The sequence below is a fragment of the Rhinoderma darwinii genome, chromosome 6 (assembly GCF_050947455.1).
Source record: "Rhinoderma darwinii isolate aRhiDar2 chromosome 6, aRhiDar2.hap1, whole genome shotgun sequence".
NCBI lineage: Eukaryota > Metazoa > Chordata > Amphibia > Anura > Rhinodermatidae > Rhinoderma > Rhinoderma darwinii.
Genome location: NC_134692.1, coordinates 134036453 through 134059007, shown reverse-complemented (window position 1 = coordinate 134059007; position 22555 = coordinate 134036453). Strand labels below are relative to the sequence as shown.

General features: G+C 44.5%; 1 protein-coding gene across 5 annotated transcripts in view; it reads left to right on the top strand.

Annotated features, from left to right (window-relative positions):
- CLUAP1 (clusterin associated protein 1) overlaps window positions 1-22555 on the top strand; it is a 57983-nt gene that overhangs the window by 15878 nt on the left and 19550 nt on the right. For 4 of the 5 annotated variants that reach the window (XM_075830462.1, XM_075830463.1, XM_075830465.1 and 1 more), the window contains exons 4-6: window positions 1847-2026; window positions 3286-3381; window positions 16739-16822. In XM_075830462.1, coding sequence (XP_075686577.1) covers window positions 1847-2026; window positions 3286-3381; window positions 16739-16822 — 360 coding nt within the window. The remainder of the gene's footprint in view (window positions 1-1846; window positions 2027-3285; window positions 3382-16738; window positions 16823-22555) is intronic. The other variant, XM_075830466.1, reaches the window with a different exon arrangement.

The following is a 22555-nucleotide window of genomic DNA, read 5'->3' as shown; positions in this document are numbered from 1 at the left end:
TCATTAAGGAATGTAGCGCTTGGAGCTCAGTTTTCCTGATCCCTGCATTGACATGAAAGATAACATGCTGGCTGCCTGCAGCCACCACTAGAGGGAGTTTGCTGCATGCCGTCTTATTCAGTTCAATGTATGCAGTGTGCTCCTGAGCTCCCTCTAGTGGTGGCTGCAGGTACCCAGCATGATATGTTTTAAATCCATGGCTATGTATGGGATTTGGAGCTCTGTTTTATAAAAACTGAGCTGTGACTGCTATAAAGATATATATCAGAAAATGAATCGGCACAGGAAACCAACAACATGATGATAAAAGTTTCAGACTAATTCTATAGGAAATTGCAAATCATTCTTCATTAGTCTTCAGAGTGGTGGTACCATATACTCAGTATGGAGGTAAGCAGCACAGCATGCAGTCAGGAGGGTTAGGTCAGCAGAATCCAACAGTAGATCCAACGGAGAAAACCACAGTAATCCAATGAGTTGCAAGTTACACCTACCAATTACAGGCGATATAAAATAGGAGGTACAGTATGGGCCCATACGATTTTATAAGTGCTGCACAGAATCATAATATGACCGTGTGCATGAACCCGAATTCTAGGTGTTAAAGACGACCTCCAGTGGATACACAACTTTCCATGTCTGCACCCCCACCTGACTGTATACCACACTCTGAGTATCAGTGGGAGCTGATGATAGAAGTTTCTGTCCCCCCCCCCCCCCCCCTGTGCAAAACTAGTGTGGTACAGGAACTGCTGAAGTCTGTGATGGGTGACACATAGATCTCCATAAACTGAAGTAGAGAAAGTAATCACCGAACCGGATTCACACTGTTGCTAAGCAACAATCCCAGTATGATATATATAGAGATAAATACCGTGTTTCCCCGATAGTAAGACACCCCCGATTGTAAGACGTATCGGGGGTTTCAGGGGGGTCGGCTAATATAAGCCGTACCCCGAAAGTAAGACATATGTCTTACTTTCGGGGAAACACGGGGGTATTGCCGCCTCCTGCCCACTTCCACTCCCACTTAACGCCGAAGGACGGATATATCCGTCCTCAGCAGCTGCTAGTTCGCGCCGGAGGACGGATATATCCATCCTGTGATAGCGCGGGTACTGAGACTGTACCCACGCGATCAGCGGCAGGAGCACGGCTGTTATACACAGCCTGGCTCCTGCTGCAACTGCCGGAATCGAAGCGCGCGCCGATTCCGGCAGTTTAACCCATTAAATGCCGCTGTCAATAGTGACAGCGGCATTTAATGTGTTTGACAGAGGGGGGAGCTCCCTCTGTCACCCGATCGGCGCCCCCGCAAACAAATCGCGGGTCGCCGTCGGGTTTCCATGACAGCCGGGGGTCTAACAAAGACCCCCAGGTCTGCCTTCAGCATCTGCCTGTTAGGCGATGCCAGAGGCATGACCTAATAGGTTGCCTGTCAGTTTTACACTGACAGGCAATAATGCTTCGGTATACGAAGTATACCAAAGCATTATATATGCGATCGGCACATCGCATAGTGAAGTCCCCTGGTGGGACTAAAAAAATAAATGTAAAACAGTTAAATAAAGTTTGTGAAAAAAAAATAAATAAAAAAAAAATTTTTTTGCCAATGTAAGACATACCCCGAAAGTAAGACATAGTGGGGCTTTTGGGGATAAAAAGAAAGTAAGACACTGTCTTACTTTCGGGGAAACACGGTAACAGGTGAGAGACTGACACATGGAATACCATAATGGAGCACATTTGGATGGAGTGTCCCTTTTAAAAGAATGAGTGAAAGTAGTCCTGATTCAGACATCTGGAACCAGTTTTTTATTTTCACCTTGTTCAAACTTTATTTCAGGCCACTAAAGCTCACATCAAGCTGAACACCAAGAAGTTGTACCAGGCGGACGGCTATTCTGTGAAGGAGCTGCTGAAGGTCACCACTGTGCTGTACAATGCTATGAAAACCAAAGGCATTGATAGCGTTCAGGTCGGGGATGGGGACACGACTACGTTTAAGTTTGACTTGGGAACTAAAGTAAGTATTGTAGGACATTCTCGTTCTTAGGGGGGAGGGGGTTGATGACCCCTTTAGACGGGGGAGGGGGTTGATGACCCCTTTAGACGTTGCAATTTGAAAGTCCTACACAAGGCTGCAAACCCCCCCCCCAAAAAAAAAACTACAAGAACTTTGTTTTTGCAGTGTGCTATTCAGGACTCTAAGAAAATGTTTCAATCACGCTTTAAGTAGTCACCCAGGTTTAGATGGCAACTGAAGAACCTATATTTCAAGGGTTTTTCTCTGAGAGCTGCCGTGGTGATCGGCTGATCGCTGGGGGTCCATCTCCCAAGGTCCTAGGCAAACAACTGTTTTTGCCGGGGGAAGATTCAGCCAGCTATTGTATTTCCATCTGAGGGGGAAGTTTAGTTTTATAAGGCCATTCTGATATCAGCCAAATCGAGAGCCACTGCTTGTCAGCATCTCTCTCCTCTGGCTCAAGAGGTGGCGTGGTCCCCTCTGTGACCTAGTAGGGCATATGGACAAGGGTTGTCCTGATGGGACCACCCTTTTAACAGGGATTTTATTTTATGTAGAAATACTTAAAGGAGTTTTCCACTTCAGAAAATCCCTACTCGTCCCTTGACAATAAGCAGATCACAAAATGTTCCTCTGTTGTGAGCCCCAAAGATCAGCTGTAATCTGTGGCGAAACCTGGCAGAAAGCATTTTATTTCCCTGCAGCGCCACCACCGGAGAAATGAAGCATTACACACTGTCTATTCAAATCAATGGGTGTTTGTGTGTAATGCAGGATCGGACAAGTCCTCCAGTGAGAGAGACGCTCTGGACAGAATGAGGATCCTGAACAGCGTACCCCCCTCCATTAACTCAGAATTCCCTAATAGAGTGTATGGAAATGGGTTTTCTAAACTAGACAATCCCTTTTAGTATGTTATATTTGAAGGTCACCTGTCAGGTCATTCATGCTGTCCCCGCTGAGGGCAGTATATAGTAGTGACAGACATGCTGATTTCAGCGGTCTGTCACTTTTGGAGTACTTTTTTTGAACTCTCACAGTGAATGTGCCGAGCGTTGTGGGCAAGGAGTCAGGCGTATGGCGTTTTTGTTTTTTTAAATGACTTTACTATTACCTTGTGTTACATGACACGGCTGTGTGGCAAGAATATAGCTAAGATTATCCCCATCACGTTATCGTGTCCCCACGTGATGTGTTGCAGTTGTTAATTCCAGGCCCTGACAGTCACACCTATCTCCGCATGTCACATTTCGCTTCAGATTACTGACTTGAAGATGGCCAGGGACCTTGCATCCGAAATCACCTCGAAGGGAGCTTTGCTATACGACATCTTGGGCAAGGAATCGGATCTGCGAGTAAGTAACAAACTCTCTTTTCATATAGACAATTGGGCAAATGTAGTGAAAAGCTGGTTTAAGAGGGTGTTGAAGACTCACAGGTGGACTGCTCCATACTTACCAAACATTTCCCTTGTGGCCTTGGGCAATTTAGAGGTTAACGATAATATTTCTGGTGGTTTAGAGTGCAAACATTTAATACATGGTGCTCTGCGGTCAGGAAGGGGTTACTAGTAATATAATTTGTGGTTTAGGTAACATTCCTGGTCCTCTAGTGCGGGAATAATTTGAATGGTAACATCCCAGGGAGTCTAAGGTGAGGTTAATTGTATGATCCCTGGTAATCTAGGGGGATGAATCGGTTAATTGAGACATTCCTTGCGGTGAAGGACGGCAAAGGGGTCAATCCGTGGCCTAGCTACAGGTGTCGCAACTGCGACTGGGCCCCTAAGCCTGGGGGGCCCCCGTTGCCACACAGCGCTGACCGCGCTGGTCCCACTTCCAACTGAATTTGCGTCCGCAGCACGCACATTCAGTTGGGTTCAATGCTTAAGCCTTGCTCCAGCATTCACTGTGCCGCCAGCGGCTCGGCGCTGTCACTCACATCACAGTGCACAGGAGGAAAAGGATATCCTCCACCTGTCGTGGGAACGGGAATAGGTAAGTAGTTATGTTATTATTTTTCTATTAGATACATATATATGGGGGCATTATACTGGGTATAGGTGGAGAGGCTCATATGGTATCTTCTGAGGGGGCATTATACTGTATGGAGGGCATTATACTATATGGGATAGCTATGGGGGGTATTATACTGCGTGTTGCATTATACAGTATGGGGCAGCTATGGGGGGCATTATACTGTATAGGAGCATTATACTGTGTGGAACATCTATGGGGGCATTATACTGTATGGGACAGCTATGGGGGGCATTATACTGTATGGGGGGCATTATACTGTATGTGGCAGCTATGGAGGGCATTATACTATATGGTGGGCATTATACTGTATGTCGCAGCTATGGAGGGCATTATACTGTATGGGACCGCTATGGGGGGCATTATACTGTATGGGGGGCATTATACTGTATGGGACAGCTATGGGGGGCATTATACTGTATGGCATTATAGTGTATGTGGCAGCTATGGGTGGCATTATACAGTGGGGGCAGCTATGGGGGGCATTATACTGTGGGGGGGCAGCTATGGGGGTATTATACTGTAGTGGTCAGCTATGGGGGGGGGGATTATACTGTGGGGGCATTCATGGGGTCTTTTGGGAAAGGCAGCTGGGCATATGCGTGTGCAGGGGTCTGGTGGTGTTGGGGAGGGGTAGGGGGGCCCAAGCTGAATTCCTGCACCCCTGGGGTCAATAGAAACATTAATAGACCAGCTACACACTTGTCTTTGCTAGCGCTCATATCTCTAGGTTTGGGGCACAGTTGACACTACATGTGAGCGGTCCTGGTTGTAGCTGCGCAACATCAATGAATTAAGATTTGTGAAATAAATTTGTCTTACATTTGCAGTTTTACTTACACAATTCTTCTGGGAACTACTGTAATTTTTTTTAGCTTTTTTTTTAATATCATAGAGGGTGGTTACATAGTTACATAGTTAGTACGGCTGAAAAAAGACACATGTCCATCAAGTTCAACCAAGGGACGGGAAAAGGGAAGGAAAAATTTCTACACATAGGAGCTAATATTTTTTTGTTCTAGGAAATTATCTAACCCTTTTTTAAAGCCATCTACTGTCCCTGCTGTGACCAGCTCCTGCGGTAGGCTATTCCATAAATTCACCGTTCTCACTGTAAAGAAGGCTTGTCGCCTCTGCAGGTTGAACCTTTTTTTCTCCAGACGGAGGGAGTGCCCCCTTGTTTTTTGAGGGGGTTTTACAAGGAACAGGATTTCACCATATTTTTTGTATGTGCCATTAATATATTTATATAAGTTAATCATGTCCCCCCTTAGTCGTCTTTTTTCAAGGCTAAATAGGTTTAATTCTTTCAATCTTTCCTCATAACTTAAATTCTCCATGCCCCTTATTAGCTTCGTTGCTCTTCTTTGTATTTTTCATCCTTTCTATGAACTGGAGCCCAGAACTGAACTGCATATTCTAGATGAGGCCTCACTAATGCTTTGTAAAGTGGTAATATTACATCCCTGTCCCGCGAGTCCATGCCTCTTTTAATACACGACAATATCCTGCTGGCCTTTGAAGCAGCTGATTGACACTGCATGCTGTTATTGAGTTTATGATTTACAAGTACACCCAGATCCTTCTCAACAAGTGAATCTGCCAGTGTAGCGCCCCCTAGGACATATGATGCATGCACGTTGTTGGTACCAAGATGCATAACTTTACATTTATCTACATTAAACTTCATTTGCCAAGTGGACGCCCAAACACTTAGTTTGTTTAAATCTGCCTGTAATTCATGAACATCTTCCATAGTCTGAACTATATTGCATAGCTTGGTGTCATCTGCAAAAATAGAAATAGTGCTATTAATCCCTTCCTCTATATCATTAATAAATAAGTTGAATAATAGTGGTCCCAGCACTGAACCCTGGGGTCACCACTTATAACCGGTGACCATTCAGAGAAGGAATCATTGACCACAACTCTCTGGATACGGTCCTTGAGCCAATTCTCAATCCAATTACAAACTATATTTTCTAAACCTATAGTCCTTAATTTACCCATTAGGCGTCTATGGGGGACAGTGTCAAATGCCTTTGCAAAGTCTAAAAACACTAAATCCACAGCGGCCCCTCTGTCTAGACTTCTGCTCACCTCTTCATAAAAACAGATTAGGTTAGTTTGACAACTTCTGTCCTTAGTAAAACCGTGCTGGCTGTCACTTATAATGCTATTTATTGTCACATAATCCTGTATATAGTCCCTCAATAGCCCCTCAAACATTTTCCCCACGATGGATGTTAAGCTTACTGGTCTATAATTACCCGGGGAAGACCTAGAGCCCTTTTTGAAAATAGGCACCACATTTGCCCTGCGCCAGTCCCTTGGCACTATACCTGTCACTAGAGATTCTCTGAATATTATGAAAAGGGGGACAGAAATAACTGAACTAAGCTCTTTAAGAATTCTAGGGTGTAACCCATCTGGTCCCGGAGCCTTGTGCACATTTATTTTATTTAATTTAGCTTGGACCATCTCTACATTCATCCAATTCAGTATATCAACTGATATATTAACAGCACTGGCACCGGCTACATCAGCTGCTCTTTCTTCTGTTGTATATACAGAGCTAAAGAACCCATTTAGTAACTCTGCCTTCTCTTGATCCCCTGTGATCAACTCCCCATTACCATTATCTAGGGGTCCTACATGTTCAGACCTTGGCTTTTTTGCATTTATATGCTTGAAGAATTTTTTAGGATTTGTTTTACTATCCTTGGCCACCTGCCTTTCATTTTGTATTTTTGCTAATTTTATTACATTTTTACAGATTTTATTAAGCTCTTTATATTTTACAAAGGCTACAGCTGTACCCTCAGATTTGTATTTTTTAAATGCCCTTTTTTTGTCATGTATTGCCCCTTTCACAGAAGGTGTAAGCCATGTGGGGTTTAATTTGAGTCGTTTATACTTATTACCTGTAGGAATAAATTTTGCACTATAATAACTCAAAGTAGATTTGAAAATCTCCCATTTATCATTTGTTCCATTATTTGACATTAGTTCTTCCCAGTCTATATCCTGAATTGCCGCCCTCATCCTGGGGAAATTGGCTTTCTTAAAATTAAATGTTTTTGCCCTCCCAGCCTGCGTTTGTTTTTTACAGTATAGGTAAAATGTAACTATATTGTGATCACTGTTACCGAGGTTTTCACGAACATTGACATTCCCAACAAGATCTGCATTATTAGAAATGACCAGATCCAACAGAGCTTCACCTCTAGTCGGGTCTTCCACAAACTGGCCCATAAAATTTTCCTGCAACAGGTTGAGGAAATGTCTCCCCTTTGCAGTTGAAGCCGAACCATGACACCAATTAATATCCCGGAAATTAAAATCTCCCATTATCACTACAGTACCCGCCTGTGCAGCCCGCTCCATCTGTTTATATATCTGACCTTCCATCTCCTCAGTTATATTGGGGGGTCTATAGATTACACCAAAAGTAATTTTTTCAGTGTTTACCTCCCTTTCTAGTTCCACCCACAAGGTCCTTTGCTTTGGATCCCTACTCTCTGCTCATTTAATTTCGAACCAATTCCTTTAGTCCCAACCACACTGTGTATTCCTCAAAGTGGATCTCCGACCAGGGCTGCTCCTCTCCATATGCCCTATTGGATATCATAGAGGGGGTTCCCCTGCTCAGGGTCGCCCTCTATGAGCCAGAGCGGAGAGTCGTTTACAGCTGTAGCGGATTTGGGGCGTCCTGTATTACATAGATGTAGTAATATGTTTCCCCTGCAGCCGGGAGCCAGATCCATGGCGATCAACCGATCGCCACGGTGGCTCCCATATTAAAGGGATTGTCTGTGATGAGACAACTTCTTTAACTAATACAAAATGTATCAATCCCTCAAACTTCAGAAAAGATAAGTACATTTCACCAAGCGAAGGGTTAAGCATTATTGCCCATTTTACATTGCGCCTGCTGAGGTGACAGTAACCGGCCGCACGTCATCCGTGACACACAAATGTGATAAAAGGCAAAGCAGCAGCCATGCACACAGACTACCATGATGCCGCCATGATCCCATTACTCACACCCGCTAATGAGCGACACCTCGGTTGAAGAATTGCAGTGCTCAGTCTCCAGCATCGTGACGCTTCCCCCATCCCTTACACGCTGGAGAGCCAGCGCTGAGAGTTAACAATTCCTGAAGAACGTCAGAGGAAGCGGCCGCTGGAGACTCGTAAGATGTTCGGGCTGAGGATCTTCCTAATGTATTGCATTGTACGCTGGGCCATAACGTCTTTTAACCCCATGGAGACACAGACACTTTTAGTCTTGTGAATGCAGCCCCATTTTTTCAAATCTGACTTGTCACTTTATGTGGTAATAACTTTGCAATGGTTTTACTTCTCCAAGCGATTCTGAGATTTTCTCCTGACATATTCTACTTTATGTTAGTGGAAAAATCCGGTCGATGAATTCAGTATTTATTTGTAAAAAAAAAACACCAACATTTTGAGAAAATTTGCAAAAATTAGCATTTTTATAAATTTAAATGTATCTGCTCTTAAAGGGGTTGACCACCTTCTGACAAATGATGACCTATCCACCGGATAGGTCATCAGTATGTCATCGGCGCAGGTCCGACACCCGGACCCCACACCGATAAGCCGCTCCGGTGGCCTGCGAGCACCGGATGTTGTGGCACATAATGCTATGTACGGAGCCCGGAAGCAGTTGGCTCCGTACATAGCATAGCGGCCGCGCTGCAGAACTGAAGGTCCGCTCCTATTCACTTGATTAGGAGCAGAGCTGCAGTACTGCAGCTCAGCCACTATTCCGTGGCCGGAGCTAACTGCTTCCGGCTTGTAGGTCCGGTGCACGGAGGCACCGGACCAGCTGATCTGTGCGGGGCCTGGGTGTTGGACCCCCACAGATCATGTACTGATGACCTATCCGGTGGATAGGTCATCAGTTGTCAGAAGCTGGAAAACCCCTTTAAAACAGATAGTAATTCCACACAAAATAGTTACTAGTTGACATTTCCCATAGGTCTACTTTATATTTGCATTGTTATTTGAACGTTCTTTTATTTTTCTAGGACGTTACAAGGCTTAGAACTTTAGCAGCAATTTCTCACATTTCCAAGGAGATTTCCAAAACCCTGTTTCTTAGGGGCTAGTTCAGTTCTCACATGGCTTTGAGAGCCTTATATATTAGAAACCCCCCATAAATCACCCATTTTTAAAAACTGCACCCCTCAAAGTATTTAGAACAGTATTTAGAAAGTTTCTTAACCCTTTACAGGAATTACAGTGAATTAAGTGGACGTGAAATTTACAAATGTAAATTTTTGTTTTTAGAAAATACATTTTTTTCTGTAACGCAGAAGGATTTACCAGAGAAACGCAACTCAATATTTATTGTCCAGATTCTGCAGGTTTTTAGAAATATCCCACATGTGGCCCTAGTGCGGTAATGGACTGAAACACCGGCCTCAGAAGCAAAGGAGCACCTAGTGGATTTTGAGGTCTTGTGCCAAAACAGAGGTAATACCCCCAAAAAGAGGCCATTTTGGAAGCTACACTCCCAAGGAATGTCTGTGTATATGTATGTATGTGTGTATATATATAACTGGCACCATCATTGTGTGCGTAAGCCTGACCTAGATTTCTGACATATTTTTCCGGCATATATGACACAGTATGGAGGGGGAATAACAGCTGCTGCCGTACCGGGAGGTCCTATTTTATCCTTCATAAATCTGCTGGAACGTGTGAGGGTGGAAGGCACCCGTATAATGAATCTTCTTACCCCACGGGTCTCCCTTCGACGGGTCTACCCTTCATTGCCACCCAATTTATAATTAAAGAAGCCAAACCGTATTTATTCCCTTCTTATATAACGTGCTACTTTTTGTATGTGAGCGAGTGCTTTCCAGGAGATTTCATTTCTAGGTTATTCTACATCGAGCAGCGCTTTACGTCATTCATCATCCGGCTACTTATTTATTTCGCTGTAGATTTGTAGTGCACGCATAGACATTGTATGTTTTTTTTTTTTTTTATGGAAATGTTTCGATATTACAGACCCCCAGGCTGAAATCTGATTGCAGTGGCCCCCCTGCTGTTGTGGATCCTCACAATCGGCTATTACAACAAGTTAATAGCTTATTTTTTTGCTATGCCTAGCATCACCATCACCCATACCTATAAAGGCTCCAGCTTTAAAAGGGGTTTCCCATCTCGGACATTTATGGCATATCCACAGGATATGCCATAAATGTATGCTAGCTGCGGGTCCTTTCTGGGGAATGGGGGTTCCCTGACCCCCATCGCACCTAAAGAGGCAGACTCCGCATGCAGGCAGATAATAGATGGAGTTACGGTCATGCTCTCTCGACTGTTTCGGTAACCTCCATCATTCTCTGTCTGGATGTGAAGTTATGGGGGTCGGGGGACCCCCGTTCTCTAGAATGGTGCTGGTCCTAGAAGGGCTAGCCGTACCTAGCAGACATTTATGGCATTTGCTGTAAATATGGGATACATGTCTGACATGTGAATACCCCTTAAAGTATTTTCCCTCCACAAGAAGTGGTGGTATATCACTAGTTTATGCCATCACTTCCTTATTGATCGGGTCTAACTGTCGGGGCCCCCACCGATCCTCCGAATTCAATGAACCTCGTCGCTTGGGATCAGCGGGGTTTCAGAGGTTATTATAAGGTTATGGCAGATCCTAGCAGTAGGCACAGAGAGAGGTTCAGTATATACCCGCTGTATCTTCATATATTGATTTTGATATCCAAGATCTGGACGGTCGGCCTTTACTATTAGGCAGACAATGCAGTTGATTAGTAATTACTAGTCTTGGGATTTTTTGTACCCAATTTCATCTATTTTCCATCCAATTGCTTTACGGTTCACACTTTCCATTAAATTGGGATCTCGGAGACAGGAGCTGAAGTAATCGCCTCTCCAACCCTCCCCCCACACACATTTTCTCATTCCTTCGATGCACCGAACCATCGAGTATATGTCTATGATTTAATGGCTGACACACTACATTATAAAGCCTGGTGTAATAGGAAACTCAGATAGTTTAACAAATACAGTATGAACGCCAACATTGGGGGGAGGGGAGATGAAAAAAAAAAATCAACTGCTGCTGTGAATGGAAGGGGCTATAAGAGGTCTGAAAGCTGCACCCTTCCCATTTACTGGTCCCCTTGTAAATACATTACATTACTTTTTTTTTTTTGTACCGATCCTTAGTAACACTCGGTATTATAGTCCGCAACAGTAGTCTGAATTCTGCAGGCTTCAGAGCTGAAATCTTCCAGCAGTCATTCAATGCCTGCACACAGCTTGCTCTGGCGATTTACATTGTGGCATTGTAGGTCTACACCGGACACTGAACAGTAATCTGATATAGGAATAACTCAATGTGCACCGCTAGGGGTGTGTCTGACAACAAGCTTGCTGACTGTTCCCATAGCAACCAGCAGAACTGTGAATGCAGCTCTGGAGTATAATAAGGGCTGTAGCAATATAAGTAATGGCATTTATTTACAAAGTTACTGAACTCTTATATATCTTTATATAAACTGTAAAATGGTCTTATAGCAGGCTACCGAAATTCTCTGGAAACATTCGTGCCAGCCTTGGCAATACTTCGTATCGCAGGGCACAGACACGCATTAGAGTTAGCCAGTGGACCACAGGAGCGAACCAGACTGCCCAAAGGACCCCCACATGAGCGCATGGTGAACATACAAACCCTGAGGCCATTATGCCATCTGCCAGTTCTTTTTGCTGTGTGTCTGATGCCCGTCTGTTCGTCAGCTGCTTCCCAATTTTGTTTGTTCATAAAACCGCCGTACCGCGGCGCTGATAATGGTTTCACGGCTGCAGCGGGGCCGATATGTTGTGTGTATATTCAGGCTAGACATATATTAAGTTGACGGCCCCTGCGGTCGTGTTGTCCCAGTCCTCTGCTTTAATTTCTAGGTTTCCTCACATCTAGGAATATGTGCTATGTTTACATGCGGCGTCAGACACGTGGCAGGGGGCATCTTCTATCATTTCGGAGCTGCAGCTTCTTCTTTATGTGAAAGATGACTCTGCCGACATGTCTCCCAGAGTCCTGAAACAGATTATATCCCACGTGCTACATAACCAATAATGACAGATCTGCAGGTGACCAATCACTGGCCTGCCACGCTTGTCTGTACCACGTGTTGTATCTAACGCACATTACAAGGACAGCAGAGATATTGATGATCAGAATTCATTTTATTATTTTAAAGGGGTTTCCCGTCTCCCTGTGAATAAGTCTTACATAATTAACGATGATGTAACTTATTATACTTTGCGTTTTTAGTTCCTCAGTTTCAATATATCTGCTTGCTGTCGGTGAATATCAACTGTTTACATAGATGATGAAAACCTGTACAGGCCCAATATCAATGATACATAAGGGTTTGCTATAATTGTATTCAGTCTCGGCAGTTATTAGCGAAATGGCCTAAATTCTAGGCCTATATGTATTTATATACATACATTTCTATATCCCGCACCGATCAGCCATAACATTAAAACCACTGACCGGTGAAGTGAATAACATTGATTGCCGTTTTTGAAGCCACAACCAGGAGTTGATCATAAAAGCATGGGATGTATATAGGAAGATTCTACTTCTCCTAATTTTTTTGAATCCACTCCTGGTTGTGGCTTCAAAAACTGCAACAAAAATGGAAGCAGGAAAAATGGGTGAGTGTAAGAATCCGGGCGACTTTGACAAGGGCCTAATTCTGACTAGACAACCGGGTCAGAGCATCTCGATAATGGCAGGTCTTGTGGGGTGTTCCCGGTATGTAGTGGTCAGTACCTAGCAAAAGTGGTCTAAGGAAGGACAACCGGCGACAGGGTCATGGGCGCACGAGTTTTATTGATTTGTGTGGGAAGTGAAGGCTAGTCCACCTGGTCTGATCCTACAGAAGAGCGACTGTAGAACAAATTACTGACAAAGTTCTTGCTGTATATGGGCTAAGTAGCCGCAAACCGATCCGAGTGCCCATGCCAACGCCTGCCCATCCACGAAAGCGCATACAATGGTCACGTGAGCATCAGAACTAGAGCATGGAGCAATAGAAGGCGCCTGGTCTAAAGAATTACGTTTTCTTTTACATCATGTGGAGGGGCGGGTGCGTGTGCGTCGCTTACCTGGAGAAGAGGTGGCACCAGGATGCATTATGGGAAGAAGACAAGCCGGCGGAGGCAGTGTGACGCTCTAATCAATGTTCTGCTGGGAAACCTTGGGTCCTGACATACATGTGGATGTAACATGTACCACCTACCTACACATTGCTGCAGACAAGTACCCCCTTCATGACAGTAGTATTCCCTGACGGCAGTGCCCTGTTTCAGCAGGATAATGCCCCCGCCACACTGCATAGTTGTCCATGAATGGACTGAGGAACATGACCAGGAGTTCAAGGTGATAACTTGTCTTCAAAATCCCCAGATCTCAATCTGATCGATCATCTGTGGGATGTAGTGGAAAAACTGGTCCCATCCTTGGAGGCCGCAACTCACAACTTACAGGACTTCTAGGATCTACTACTAATGTCTTGGTGCCAGATACCACAGGAACCTTCAGAGGTCTTGTGGAGTCCAGGTCTCAACGGGTCAGAGCTGTTTTGGCGCCACGAGAGCTACACAATACTAGGCAGGTGGTTGTAATGTTGTAGCTGATTATCTATCTCTCTCTTGATCATCTCTCTAATCTTTATCTATCTATCTATCCAGGGGCGTAGCTAGAGGCTCATGGGCCCCGATGCCAAAGTTCTTGTTGGGCCCCCCCCCCCGCAAACTTCTCATGGCCGACGGTCCGCAGCTTTTAGCTGCATCGCTGGGTCTCCTAAGTGACTAGCAGCCGGGGGTGTCACTAAGGGCTTAACCCCTTAATGACCAGCCTATTTTAGACCTTAATGACCAAGCTATTTTTTACTACCAGCCTGCGGCCGCCCCATTGCCCGACCATCAATACAGATGGTCAAGTACTGGATGGTACCCGGCTCTTCCCAGCACCCCTGGTGGCGGTGGGTACCGGGGTAATAAAGGGGGTTAGTGTTAGCCTCTGCCCCGGCTAACACTAAGCCCCGCCTTAGCAATGGATGCTGTCAATCAGCCAGCGACCATTACTAAGGCGGTAGTAATATAGTTTTAAAAAAAAACAAAACACAAAGACATAGAAAAAATATTTTATTGAAATAAAAAAAAAAACGCACAACCCTCATTAACCATTTTATTGATAATTTAAAAAAAAAAAGCCGTCATCGAAGTAGTCCTGGAATCCGACGTAGTCCAACGACCGAACCTGTAAGATAACACAAAAAAAAACGATTATTTAACACGTTAGGTTTAGATACAGGGCCCATGTGTGATACTGTCTGTGGGACCCTGTATCTAAGCCTACCACAAGGTAGGCTTAGATACAGGGTCAAGCAGACCGTGATCTTATACAGTATAAGATTACTGTGTGCTAAACCTACAGTGTGGTAGGCTTTATATACAGGGCCCATCAGCCAGGATCACACATGGGCCGTGTATCTAAGCCTACCATGTGATTGGCTTATATACAGGGCCCATCAGATAGGATCACACATGGGCCGTGTATCTAAGCCTACCATGTGATTGGCTTATATACAGGGCCCATCAGACAGGATCACACATGGGCTGTGTATCTAAGTCTACCATGTGATTGGCTTAGATACATGGCCCAGCAGACAAGATCACACAATCTGTGATCCTGTCTCATGGGCCCCCTAAACCTGCTACATCGTAGGCTTAAAGGGGTTGTGCTGTCCCTAAACATTGATGGCCTATCCTCAGGATAGGCCATCAATAGCTGATGTGTCTCCCGGGACCCGCCAATCAGCTGTTTTGAAGGGGCCGCAGCACTCATACGAGAACGCTTCCCCTTCATTTCACTACTTGCTCACACTGTGAATCGCCGACACCGATTCACAGTGTGAGAAAGTGACCGAAGTGAAGGGGAAGCAGGTGTCGTACGAGTGCTGCGGCCCCTTCAAAACAGCTGATTGGCGGGTCCCGGGAGTCGGACCCCGCCAGTCAGGGCTAACCTTACCTTCCTCTTCAGCTGCGGCGGAAGTTCTGTCCTCTCGATGTTGTGCGCGGCGCATAGCGCTGTGACGTCATACGCTGCGCACAGCGCTTGACGTCAGGACCTCCGCTGCGATCCGGAACCAGGAAGGGTAAGTACAGTCTGTTACTATGGTAACTTTTTATTGATGTGGTTCGGGGGGCTGTGGGCCCCCCTGGCTTCGGGGCCCGGTCGCAATTGCGACCGCTGCGACCCCTATAGCTACGCCAGTGTATCTATCGATTCTCTCGCTGTGATTGACCTCCAGGGAGTGCTGGAGGTGACGACGACGTTTAGAGACAATCACTTACCACTAGGGTCTATTTCTCATGGGATGATTCACAAATAATCTATTAGAGCTTATTGATGATCTGTCCTGTATGTGCAATGGTAACCACTAAGATTACAATGAAGGTGGACGTGCAGATGTTCTGTATAGATGGAGGGTGGATCCTCAGAATCATGGTGGGCTGTGTCTTGTAATGAGCCATGCACCTCTGTCTGTCAGATGACCAGGACAGAAAACCAAGGTTCCTATTGAATAACAGCAAGCAGAGATTTTTAAAATCTTGAATGGAAACAAAGTATTTTGTATAAGGGAATAGTTATTCAAAGAATACATTTTATTTGCTGATACGTTTATACCCCTTTAAGCACACAATTATTGTTCTCTATACGTTCCATATAAATTGATATTCGGTGGTAATTATTGCAGCCCATGGACCCCACAGGCTAATTTAAGGCCCCATTTGTAGTTAAGCTTTACTAAAGGGGATTTACAGGATTACAAATACATAACTTCTTTCTTCAGAAAACAGCGCCACACCTGTCCACAGGTTGTGTGTGGCATTGCAGCTCAGCGCTATTCATTTCAATGGAGCTGAGCTGCAATACCAGATACAACCCATTGCTAGGCGTGGCGCTGTTCCTGAAGAAAGCAGCCATGCCTTTTTAATCCTATACATCCCCTATGACCAAGGTTTTGTTTTTTTGGGGGGATTTTAGAAATAACCTGTAGGATATATTGTATATTATTATTGATGCTTCAGTGGGAGGCTTAAAATAACGCAACCCATGGACACTCTTCTTGTGTCATCCCAGTATAAACAGGGCGTTCGTTGACTCGCGGATGTCAACCCACAGATCTTTTGTTCATGTCGTCGATTTCTTAATTTTCATCATCCTGCACATCAACAAAATTCAATGCTGAATTGACGCCTCTCGCTGTCTCCGCACTGAACGTCCTTCCTCTGTCAGAAATGTGTCCCAGTTGTTTTTGATTTAATGTGATTTTATTCCATTGTATAAGACGATCTGTTTGCAATTAAGCATTTACCGCTCTTGGCAGAATTGCGCGTTGCTTGCTGACGATGACATGCCGCCTTTTGTACGCTGTGCAATACATTTACATAATTGAAATCTGAACCGGAGAAACAGATGTTTGCGGCAAAACAAGGGAATTGTGACTCTTTTCAGCACTATAAATAATGGGGATGTGTTTTTTGAGATTGAATTTTGGTTATTTGTTAAATAATATTCTTTGTCTTCTTGCAGGATTTGAGAGCTGCCGCCATCGCCCGTCCTCTGGAAATTAATGAGACGGAGAAGGTGCTGAGGATGTCTATCAGAGAAGTCTTGGTAAGTGCCCATCCATTACCTACAGTGTGCCAATCAGTGCCAGTGCCAATCTTCAAATCACCAATGGTTACACCTCTTCCGTAGCACTTTAGAGAGGTTGTCTTATCACAGACAACCCCTTAATATGGGAGCTGCTGTTCCAGAGACCCATGGCTAACGGCTGATTTGGCCCAGGGAAAATTCAGTCGCTTAGACTGCGGTTTAAGTAATACATGGATTGTCTAAGGCTGGATTCACACGAGCATGTTCGGTCCGTAAAGGACGGAACGTATTTCGGCCGCAAGTCCTGGACCGAACACACCGCAGGGAGCCGGGCTCCTAGCATCATAGTTATGTACGACGCTAGGAGTCCCTGCCTCGCTGCGGAACAACTGTCCCGTACTGTAATCATGTTTTCAGCTCACTGAAGGATTAGATTACAGATGCCCATAGATGTCTACGGAGGGGGGAGGAGGGAGCGGGAGCAGAGTGAAAGAGAGACACAGATGCTGCTGCAGAGGGAACTGGGAAAAACGTTCTCGGATTGGGACAAGATATTTTTCTTGAACCACAATATATCCATTTCCTTCAAATTACAGGAAACTAATTTCAAAATGATGTCCGGAATCCCGGTATGGTATAGGACCCCGCCCTTCTAAATCGTTTCTATACTTTGGTTCCCCCTACATATAGCGGCAAGTACAATGAGCGGCAAGTACAATGAGCCACATATGGTGGGCATGTCCAGCTGTCTTATTATGGGAAGACCTCTTTGTGCTCAACTACTGTTCGTAATTTCCCAGAATTGGCACTCCTGTCATTGATACCAGGCCCGGTGTCTGCTGCTAAGAAGGGCTTCCTTAGACACTATATATTGGCTGCCTGTGATTATCCCGAGGCTTTGCAGGTCTTCGGTCCGACCCTTGCGTTCCATGATGATAGACGCGCTTAGCCATATCATGCCAATGGAAGATTTGATTACTTCTGAACAAGATTGGTCTGATCAATTCACCCTTCTTTTGGTGCCTAGGAGCAATTTCAGAGAATCCCCCCCCCCCCCTTTATGCCTAGTGGGCTGGCGGAGGAACTGCCCCTAACCCTTGACCAGCTTCTTTACTTACTGTGTTTGGCCAAAGATAGGTCCATCACCTCCATGCTTGTTCTCCCTGTCTTCTCTTATCTCGTCGCCCCCATGTTTTTTGGCATTGTTTGTCTGGAGGTTCTAGTCCAATCTTTTTAGGTGTTTTGGTTATTGGCTCCCGTAGTCACGGTTTAATCTCCGGATACGAGTCAAAATTCATGGTCTGCATATCCGCCTTTTTCATTTTAGGAGATTTCTCTCATGGCTCCCATTGGCTTCGCCTTCCCTTGTTGTCGTAGTCCTATAATGATCAGTGAGCTTTGTACTTTTTGTTTAATCTTCTTCTTTTACGTTGTATTTATACATTGTAACATTCAATAAACAATTTTTTGAAACTTAAAAGGTCAGGCATTTATTCATGCCACCTATGTGGACTAGAGAACTTGGACTACCTGCATGGGCTTCCACCCCATACTTACCCATGCTGCCGATTTATTCTCCAGAAAATATATTTTATACTGAGAAGACGTAGAAAAACAGCTACATGCCAACTAATAAAGCTGTTTATTGGCAGGACTCCCCGCTGGAGCTCATTTTCATCATTATACTCTCTGTACATTTATACAATGTTCACCAGGGGAGCCATCAGAACATTTGATCAAGCAGCCTCCTCTCTACTCCGGGGGGGGGGGGGAATATATGTAATTCAGATCCGTGAATAGATCGGTGCTTGGAAATCAAACCTACCCACACAAAAATCATGTGGTATGTGCGTATGACCAATGTTTTATAGATATGTCACTGAAGCGTATGTGCAACCAGAGCATTGCCACCGGGCTTCAGATAAAGAGTATTTTGCGGATTGTACAAGTGGAAATAGAAATCCTCCTACTCTCAGATGAAAAGTAAAAAAGTGAGTCATTGAGCTTCTGTGTTTTTTTTTTCCTTAAAATTTGGGGGGGGGGGGGGGATTTAAAAGGAACACTTCAGGTAAAACTGATACACTGTGTTAGGGCTTATTCAGACGGACGTGTGCAAAATCGCCCGTGAAAAACTATTGAGGGATCCATGAAAACCTATTTTTTCATGGGCCCTTCACATGGTCCGTTGAAACAACGGCTGTGTGATCAGGCCCATAAAAATACATGGGGCTGTTGTGACGGCCATAAAAAATAAAACGTCCGTCACACGGACTATTAATACATTTGTCTGAATAAGCCCTTATGACTAGTGCAGGGCCTGAGGGGGCGGAGCATGACATGTGCATTCTGTCTTTGGTGTGCATTGAATCCTCGTGTCATGCTCCGCCCCCTCAGGTCCTGCACTAGACATAACACATTGCATCAATTTTGACTGGAGTGTTCTTTAAATCTTACCTATCAATACTAAATAAAAAGTCACAATTGCTCCTTAGGCTAGTGCAGCCAGAAATGATATGTGGAATCTGCAGATTTTAGATCTTCTTCCTCTGCGATTTCCTGTAAATGTACATTTTCTCTTTCCATGCTTGGGCGGGCTCTCCCTGGTGTGATGTAATAGCCTGGCTGTATTCTCTAAGCCAATCAAATGTCTCCCCCAGCTCCACATTATGCTGTTTCACTGAAACACTGAGCGATACTGCATCTGCATCTCCCTCCTCCCCTTGCTCTACTATTTACTGTTTTATACTAGAAGTATTTTTTGGTGACTGAGGAGGTTTCTGAACATTTTATAGCATTGATTCCCCAACTTTCTTCTCTGGAACTCCTCTCTCAGGATGTCCTGGCATGTTGTCAATTGTAGTTTCCCAACCGCTAGAGAGACAGAGGTTGGAGGCCATTGCATTAATATAGGGGAAATTTGTTTTGCCTTTTATAGGCCATCTTACACATGGCAAAATTAAAGGGGATAAGTTACTTTGCAGTAAATGTGTGTGTGTAGGTACATTGAAATTTCGAATAGGGAGTGGCTGAGGAATATAGGGTCAAGGGACTGCATAGGATTACAAAAAAGGCGTCTTGTTGGTTTATAGAAATAGCGCCACGGTGTGCTGTGTTTTGGTGTTGCAGTAGTCACTTGAATAGGACTGAGTTGCAATACCAAACACCGCCCATGGACAACCGTGGTGCTGTTTCTAGTTACAAAAAATACCCTTTTTTTTGCATGAAAAACACAAAGATCTACTAGATTACCTAATGAAGACAAGTCAGCAGGTCATAGGGCTACTAAAGATATTCTACTTAGTTTTTCACGGTGATGGCTGAATGGCCATGATAGGTGACAACCACCTTTCAGAGACCGAAATCAGCTCAAAGCAGTTGTCAAATCCCTTCCTCCGCTCTGGTTGGCAGCTCACTACACCGCATAAGGTGGCAATGATCACAAAGCATCTACCCTGATAATAGGGTACATGGCTGATCTATAGATGTATTCTGCAGTAGACGTTATGAGAGCTTCATTACTCCGCAGGGGGCGACACTGAGTACATCTATCCTGACGGCTAACTGCATTGTCAATCTCTACCTTTATGAGGCAATAGACTTTGGGTAGAAATTATGAATGGCTTTCCACCAGCTTTCTGGCATTAAAAAGTCGTAAATTATGATGCAATAAATATTTTCAGGTTTTTTTGCTTCTCTTGCCAAAATAACGTTGCGGCCTGACCGATTTATTGTAATTTGTCAGAAATTAGCGTAAATTATTTAGGAAATCTTCATCAGCTCATAGCTGGGGTAGATTTCAGTTTGTGGTGCATGGACCAGTCCGGTCTTTTGTGTGCCAGCACATTCACAATATATACCGTATACTGCTTGAATTACAGACTTGGAGCCGGCGCTCAAGGTGACAAGTTATTTTCAATGGGATCACCTTATTGTGCGTTTATAAAGGATGGGAGCGATCCTTCTGTACGCAGCCATCCAGCTGAAGGCCTGTGTCCCCTCCTCCGCCTCGTGTCACCTTCCTTTCTTCACTACTGATATCTGCCATGAAAAACCTCATCCAGCGCTAGGATTTAATATATACCTATAAATAGCGGCTAAACTCCCATTGAAGCCAACGAGTCGGATGGAAAAGTTACGTTTTTAATGACGGAAGCGACTTCAGATCACCCGTCATCTAACGGTTTATCCTTCACATCTAGTAGAGGGTTTGCTGCGGCATGTAATAATAACATATGGGATAAAAGGATCTTCTCTCTCCTTGTCCAGAAATCACATGATTGATTACTGATCCTCTGATATCCCAGGAGATTGCAGGTGGATTTATCCTGCCCCAGATACAGGCTGATGTACAATAAGGCATTTAAAGGACTCCATCTAGGTGGCCAGTTAAAGGATTATTTTCAATGCTTTTCTTAAAAGAGCACGAAAACTAAAGTGCAGTAAGGTTCCCTTTAAAGGGATATTCCCATTTTGGACGTTTATTGCATGTCCATAGGAAAAGCCATAAATGTCCGATAGGTGTGGGTCCCACCTCTGAGACCTGCACCTATCTCTAGATCCCCCTGTTCCTTGTCCTACCTTGCCCTGCTGTCTGGCCACTGAGTTACGAGGTGACCGGGAGTACGGAAACAGCTGAGCTACGCTGTTTTTGTAACTCCCATAGAAGCTAATGGGAGTTGCAGAAACAGCGAGCTATGCTGTTTCCGTAACTTTGTAGCTCCATTTACTTCTGTGGTAGTTATGGAAAAGGTGTATCTCCGCGAGCTCGCCTGTTTCCGTATCTCCTGGCTACCTCGTAACTCTGACTGGAGAGCAACATGAGTGGGAAAGGGTCAGGGGGCCCCGTTCTAGAGAGAGATGTGGGTCCCACCAATGGGACCTGCACCTATCATACATTTATGCTATATCCTGTGGATATGTCATAAATGTCCAAGATGGGAATACCCCTTTAAAGAGGTTGTCCAGGAGTAGAAAAAATATTGCTGCTTTCTTCCAAAAACACCACCACACGGCTCCATGGGTTGTATGTGGTATTGTAGTTCAGCTCCATTAAAGTAAATATGGCTGAGCTGCAATGCCACATACAACCTGTCGATAGGTGTTGCACTGTTTACTCACTCAATGAGATCTGAGACCTCTAGGACTGCCAGTGTTTCCTAGAACAAAGGGGTCGGCGCTGTGTAGGAACTGCAACACAACCCCATCAGCTTGCAATACTAGAGAGCGTGCCTGGTCAGGAAAAGCCAAAGGGACCTCATTACATTTGTTTTAATCATTGGTGGCCCCCACCGATCCGACATTGATAGCATATCAACTGGATATGCCATCACTGTAAATCGTAGGGATTCCCTTGGTTTCCGTTTGACTTTCCGTTGCGGGGTTCCACGATGGAAGTCTCCGACGGAACCCCTGAACGGAAAGCGAACGGTGATGTGAACCGGCCCTTAAAGGGTAAAAATTTTTATGGAAGGTGAGTGTACAGTGAAGGAAATAAGTATTTGATCCCTTGCTGATTTTCTAAGTTTGCCCACTGTCAAAGACATGAACAGTCTAGAATTTTTAGGCTAAGTTAATTTTACCAGTGAGAGATAGATTATATAAAAAAATAAAAATAAAATCACGTTGTCAAAATTATATATATTTATTTGCATTGTGCACAGAGAAATAAGTATTTGATCCCTTTGGCAAACAAGACTTAATACTTGGTGGCAAAACCCTTGTTGGCAAGCACAGCAGTCAGACGTTTTTTGT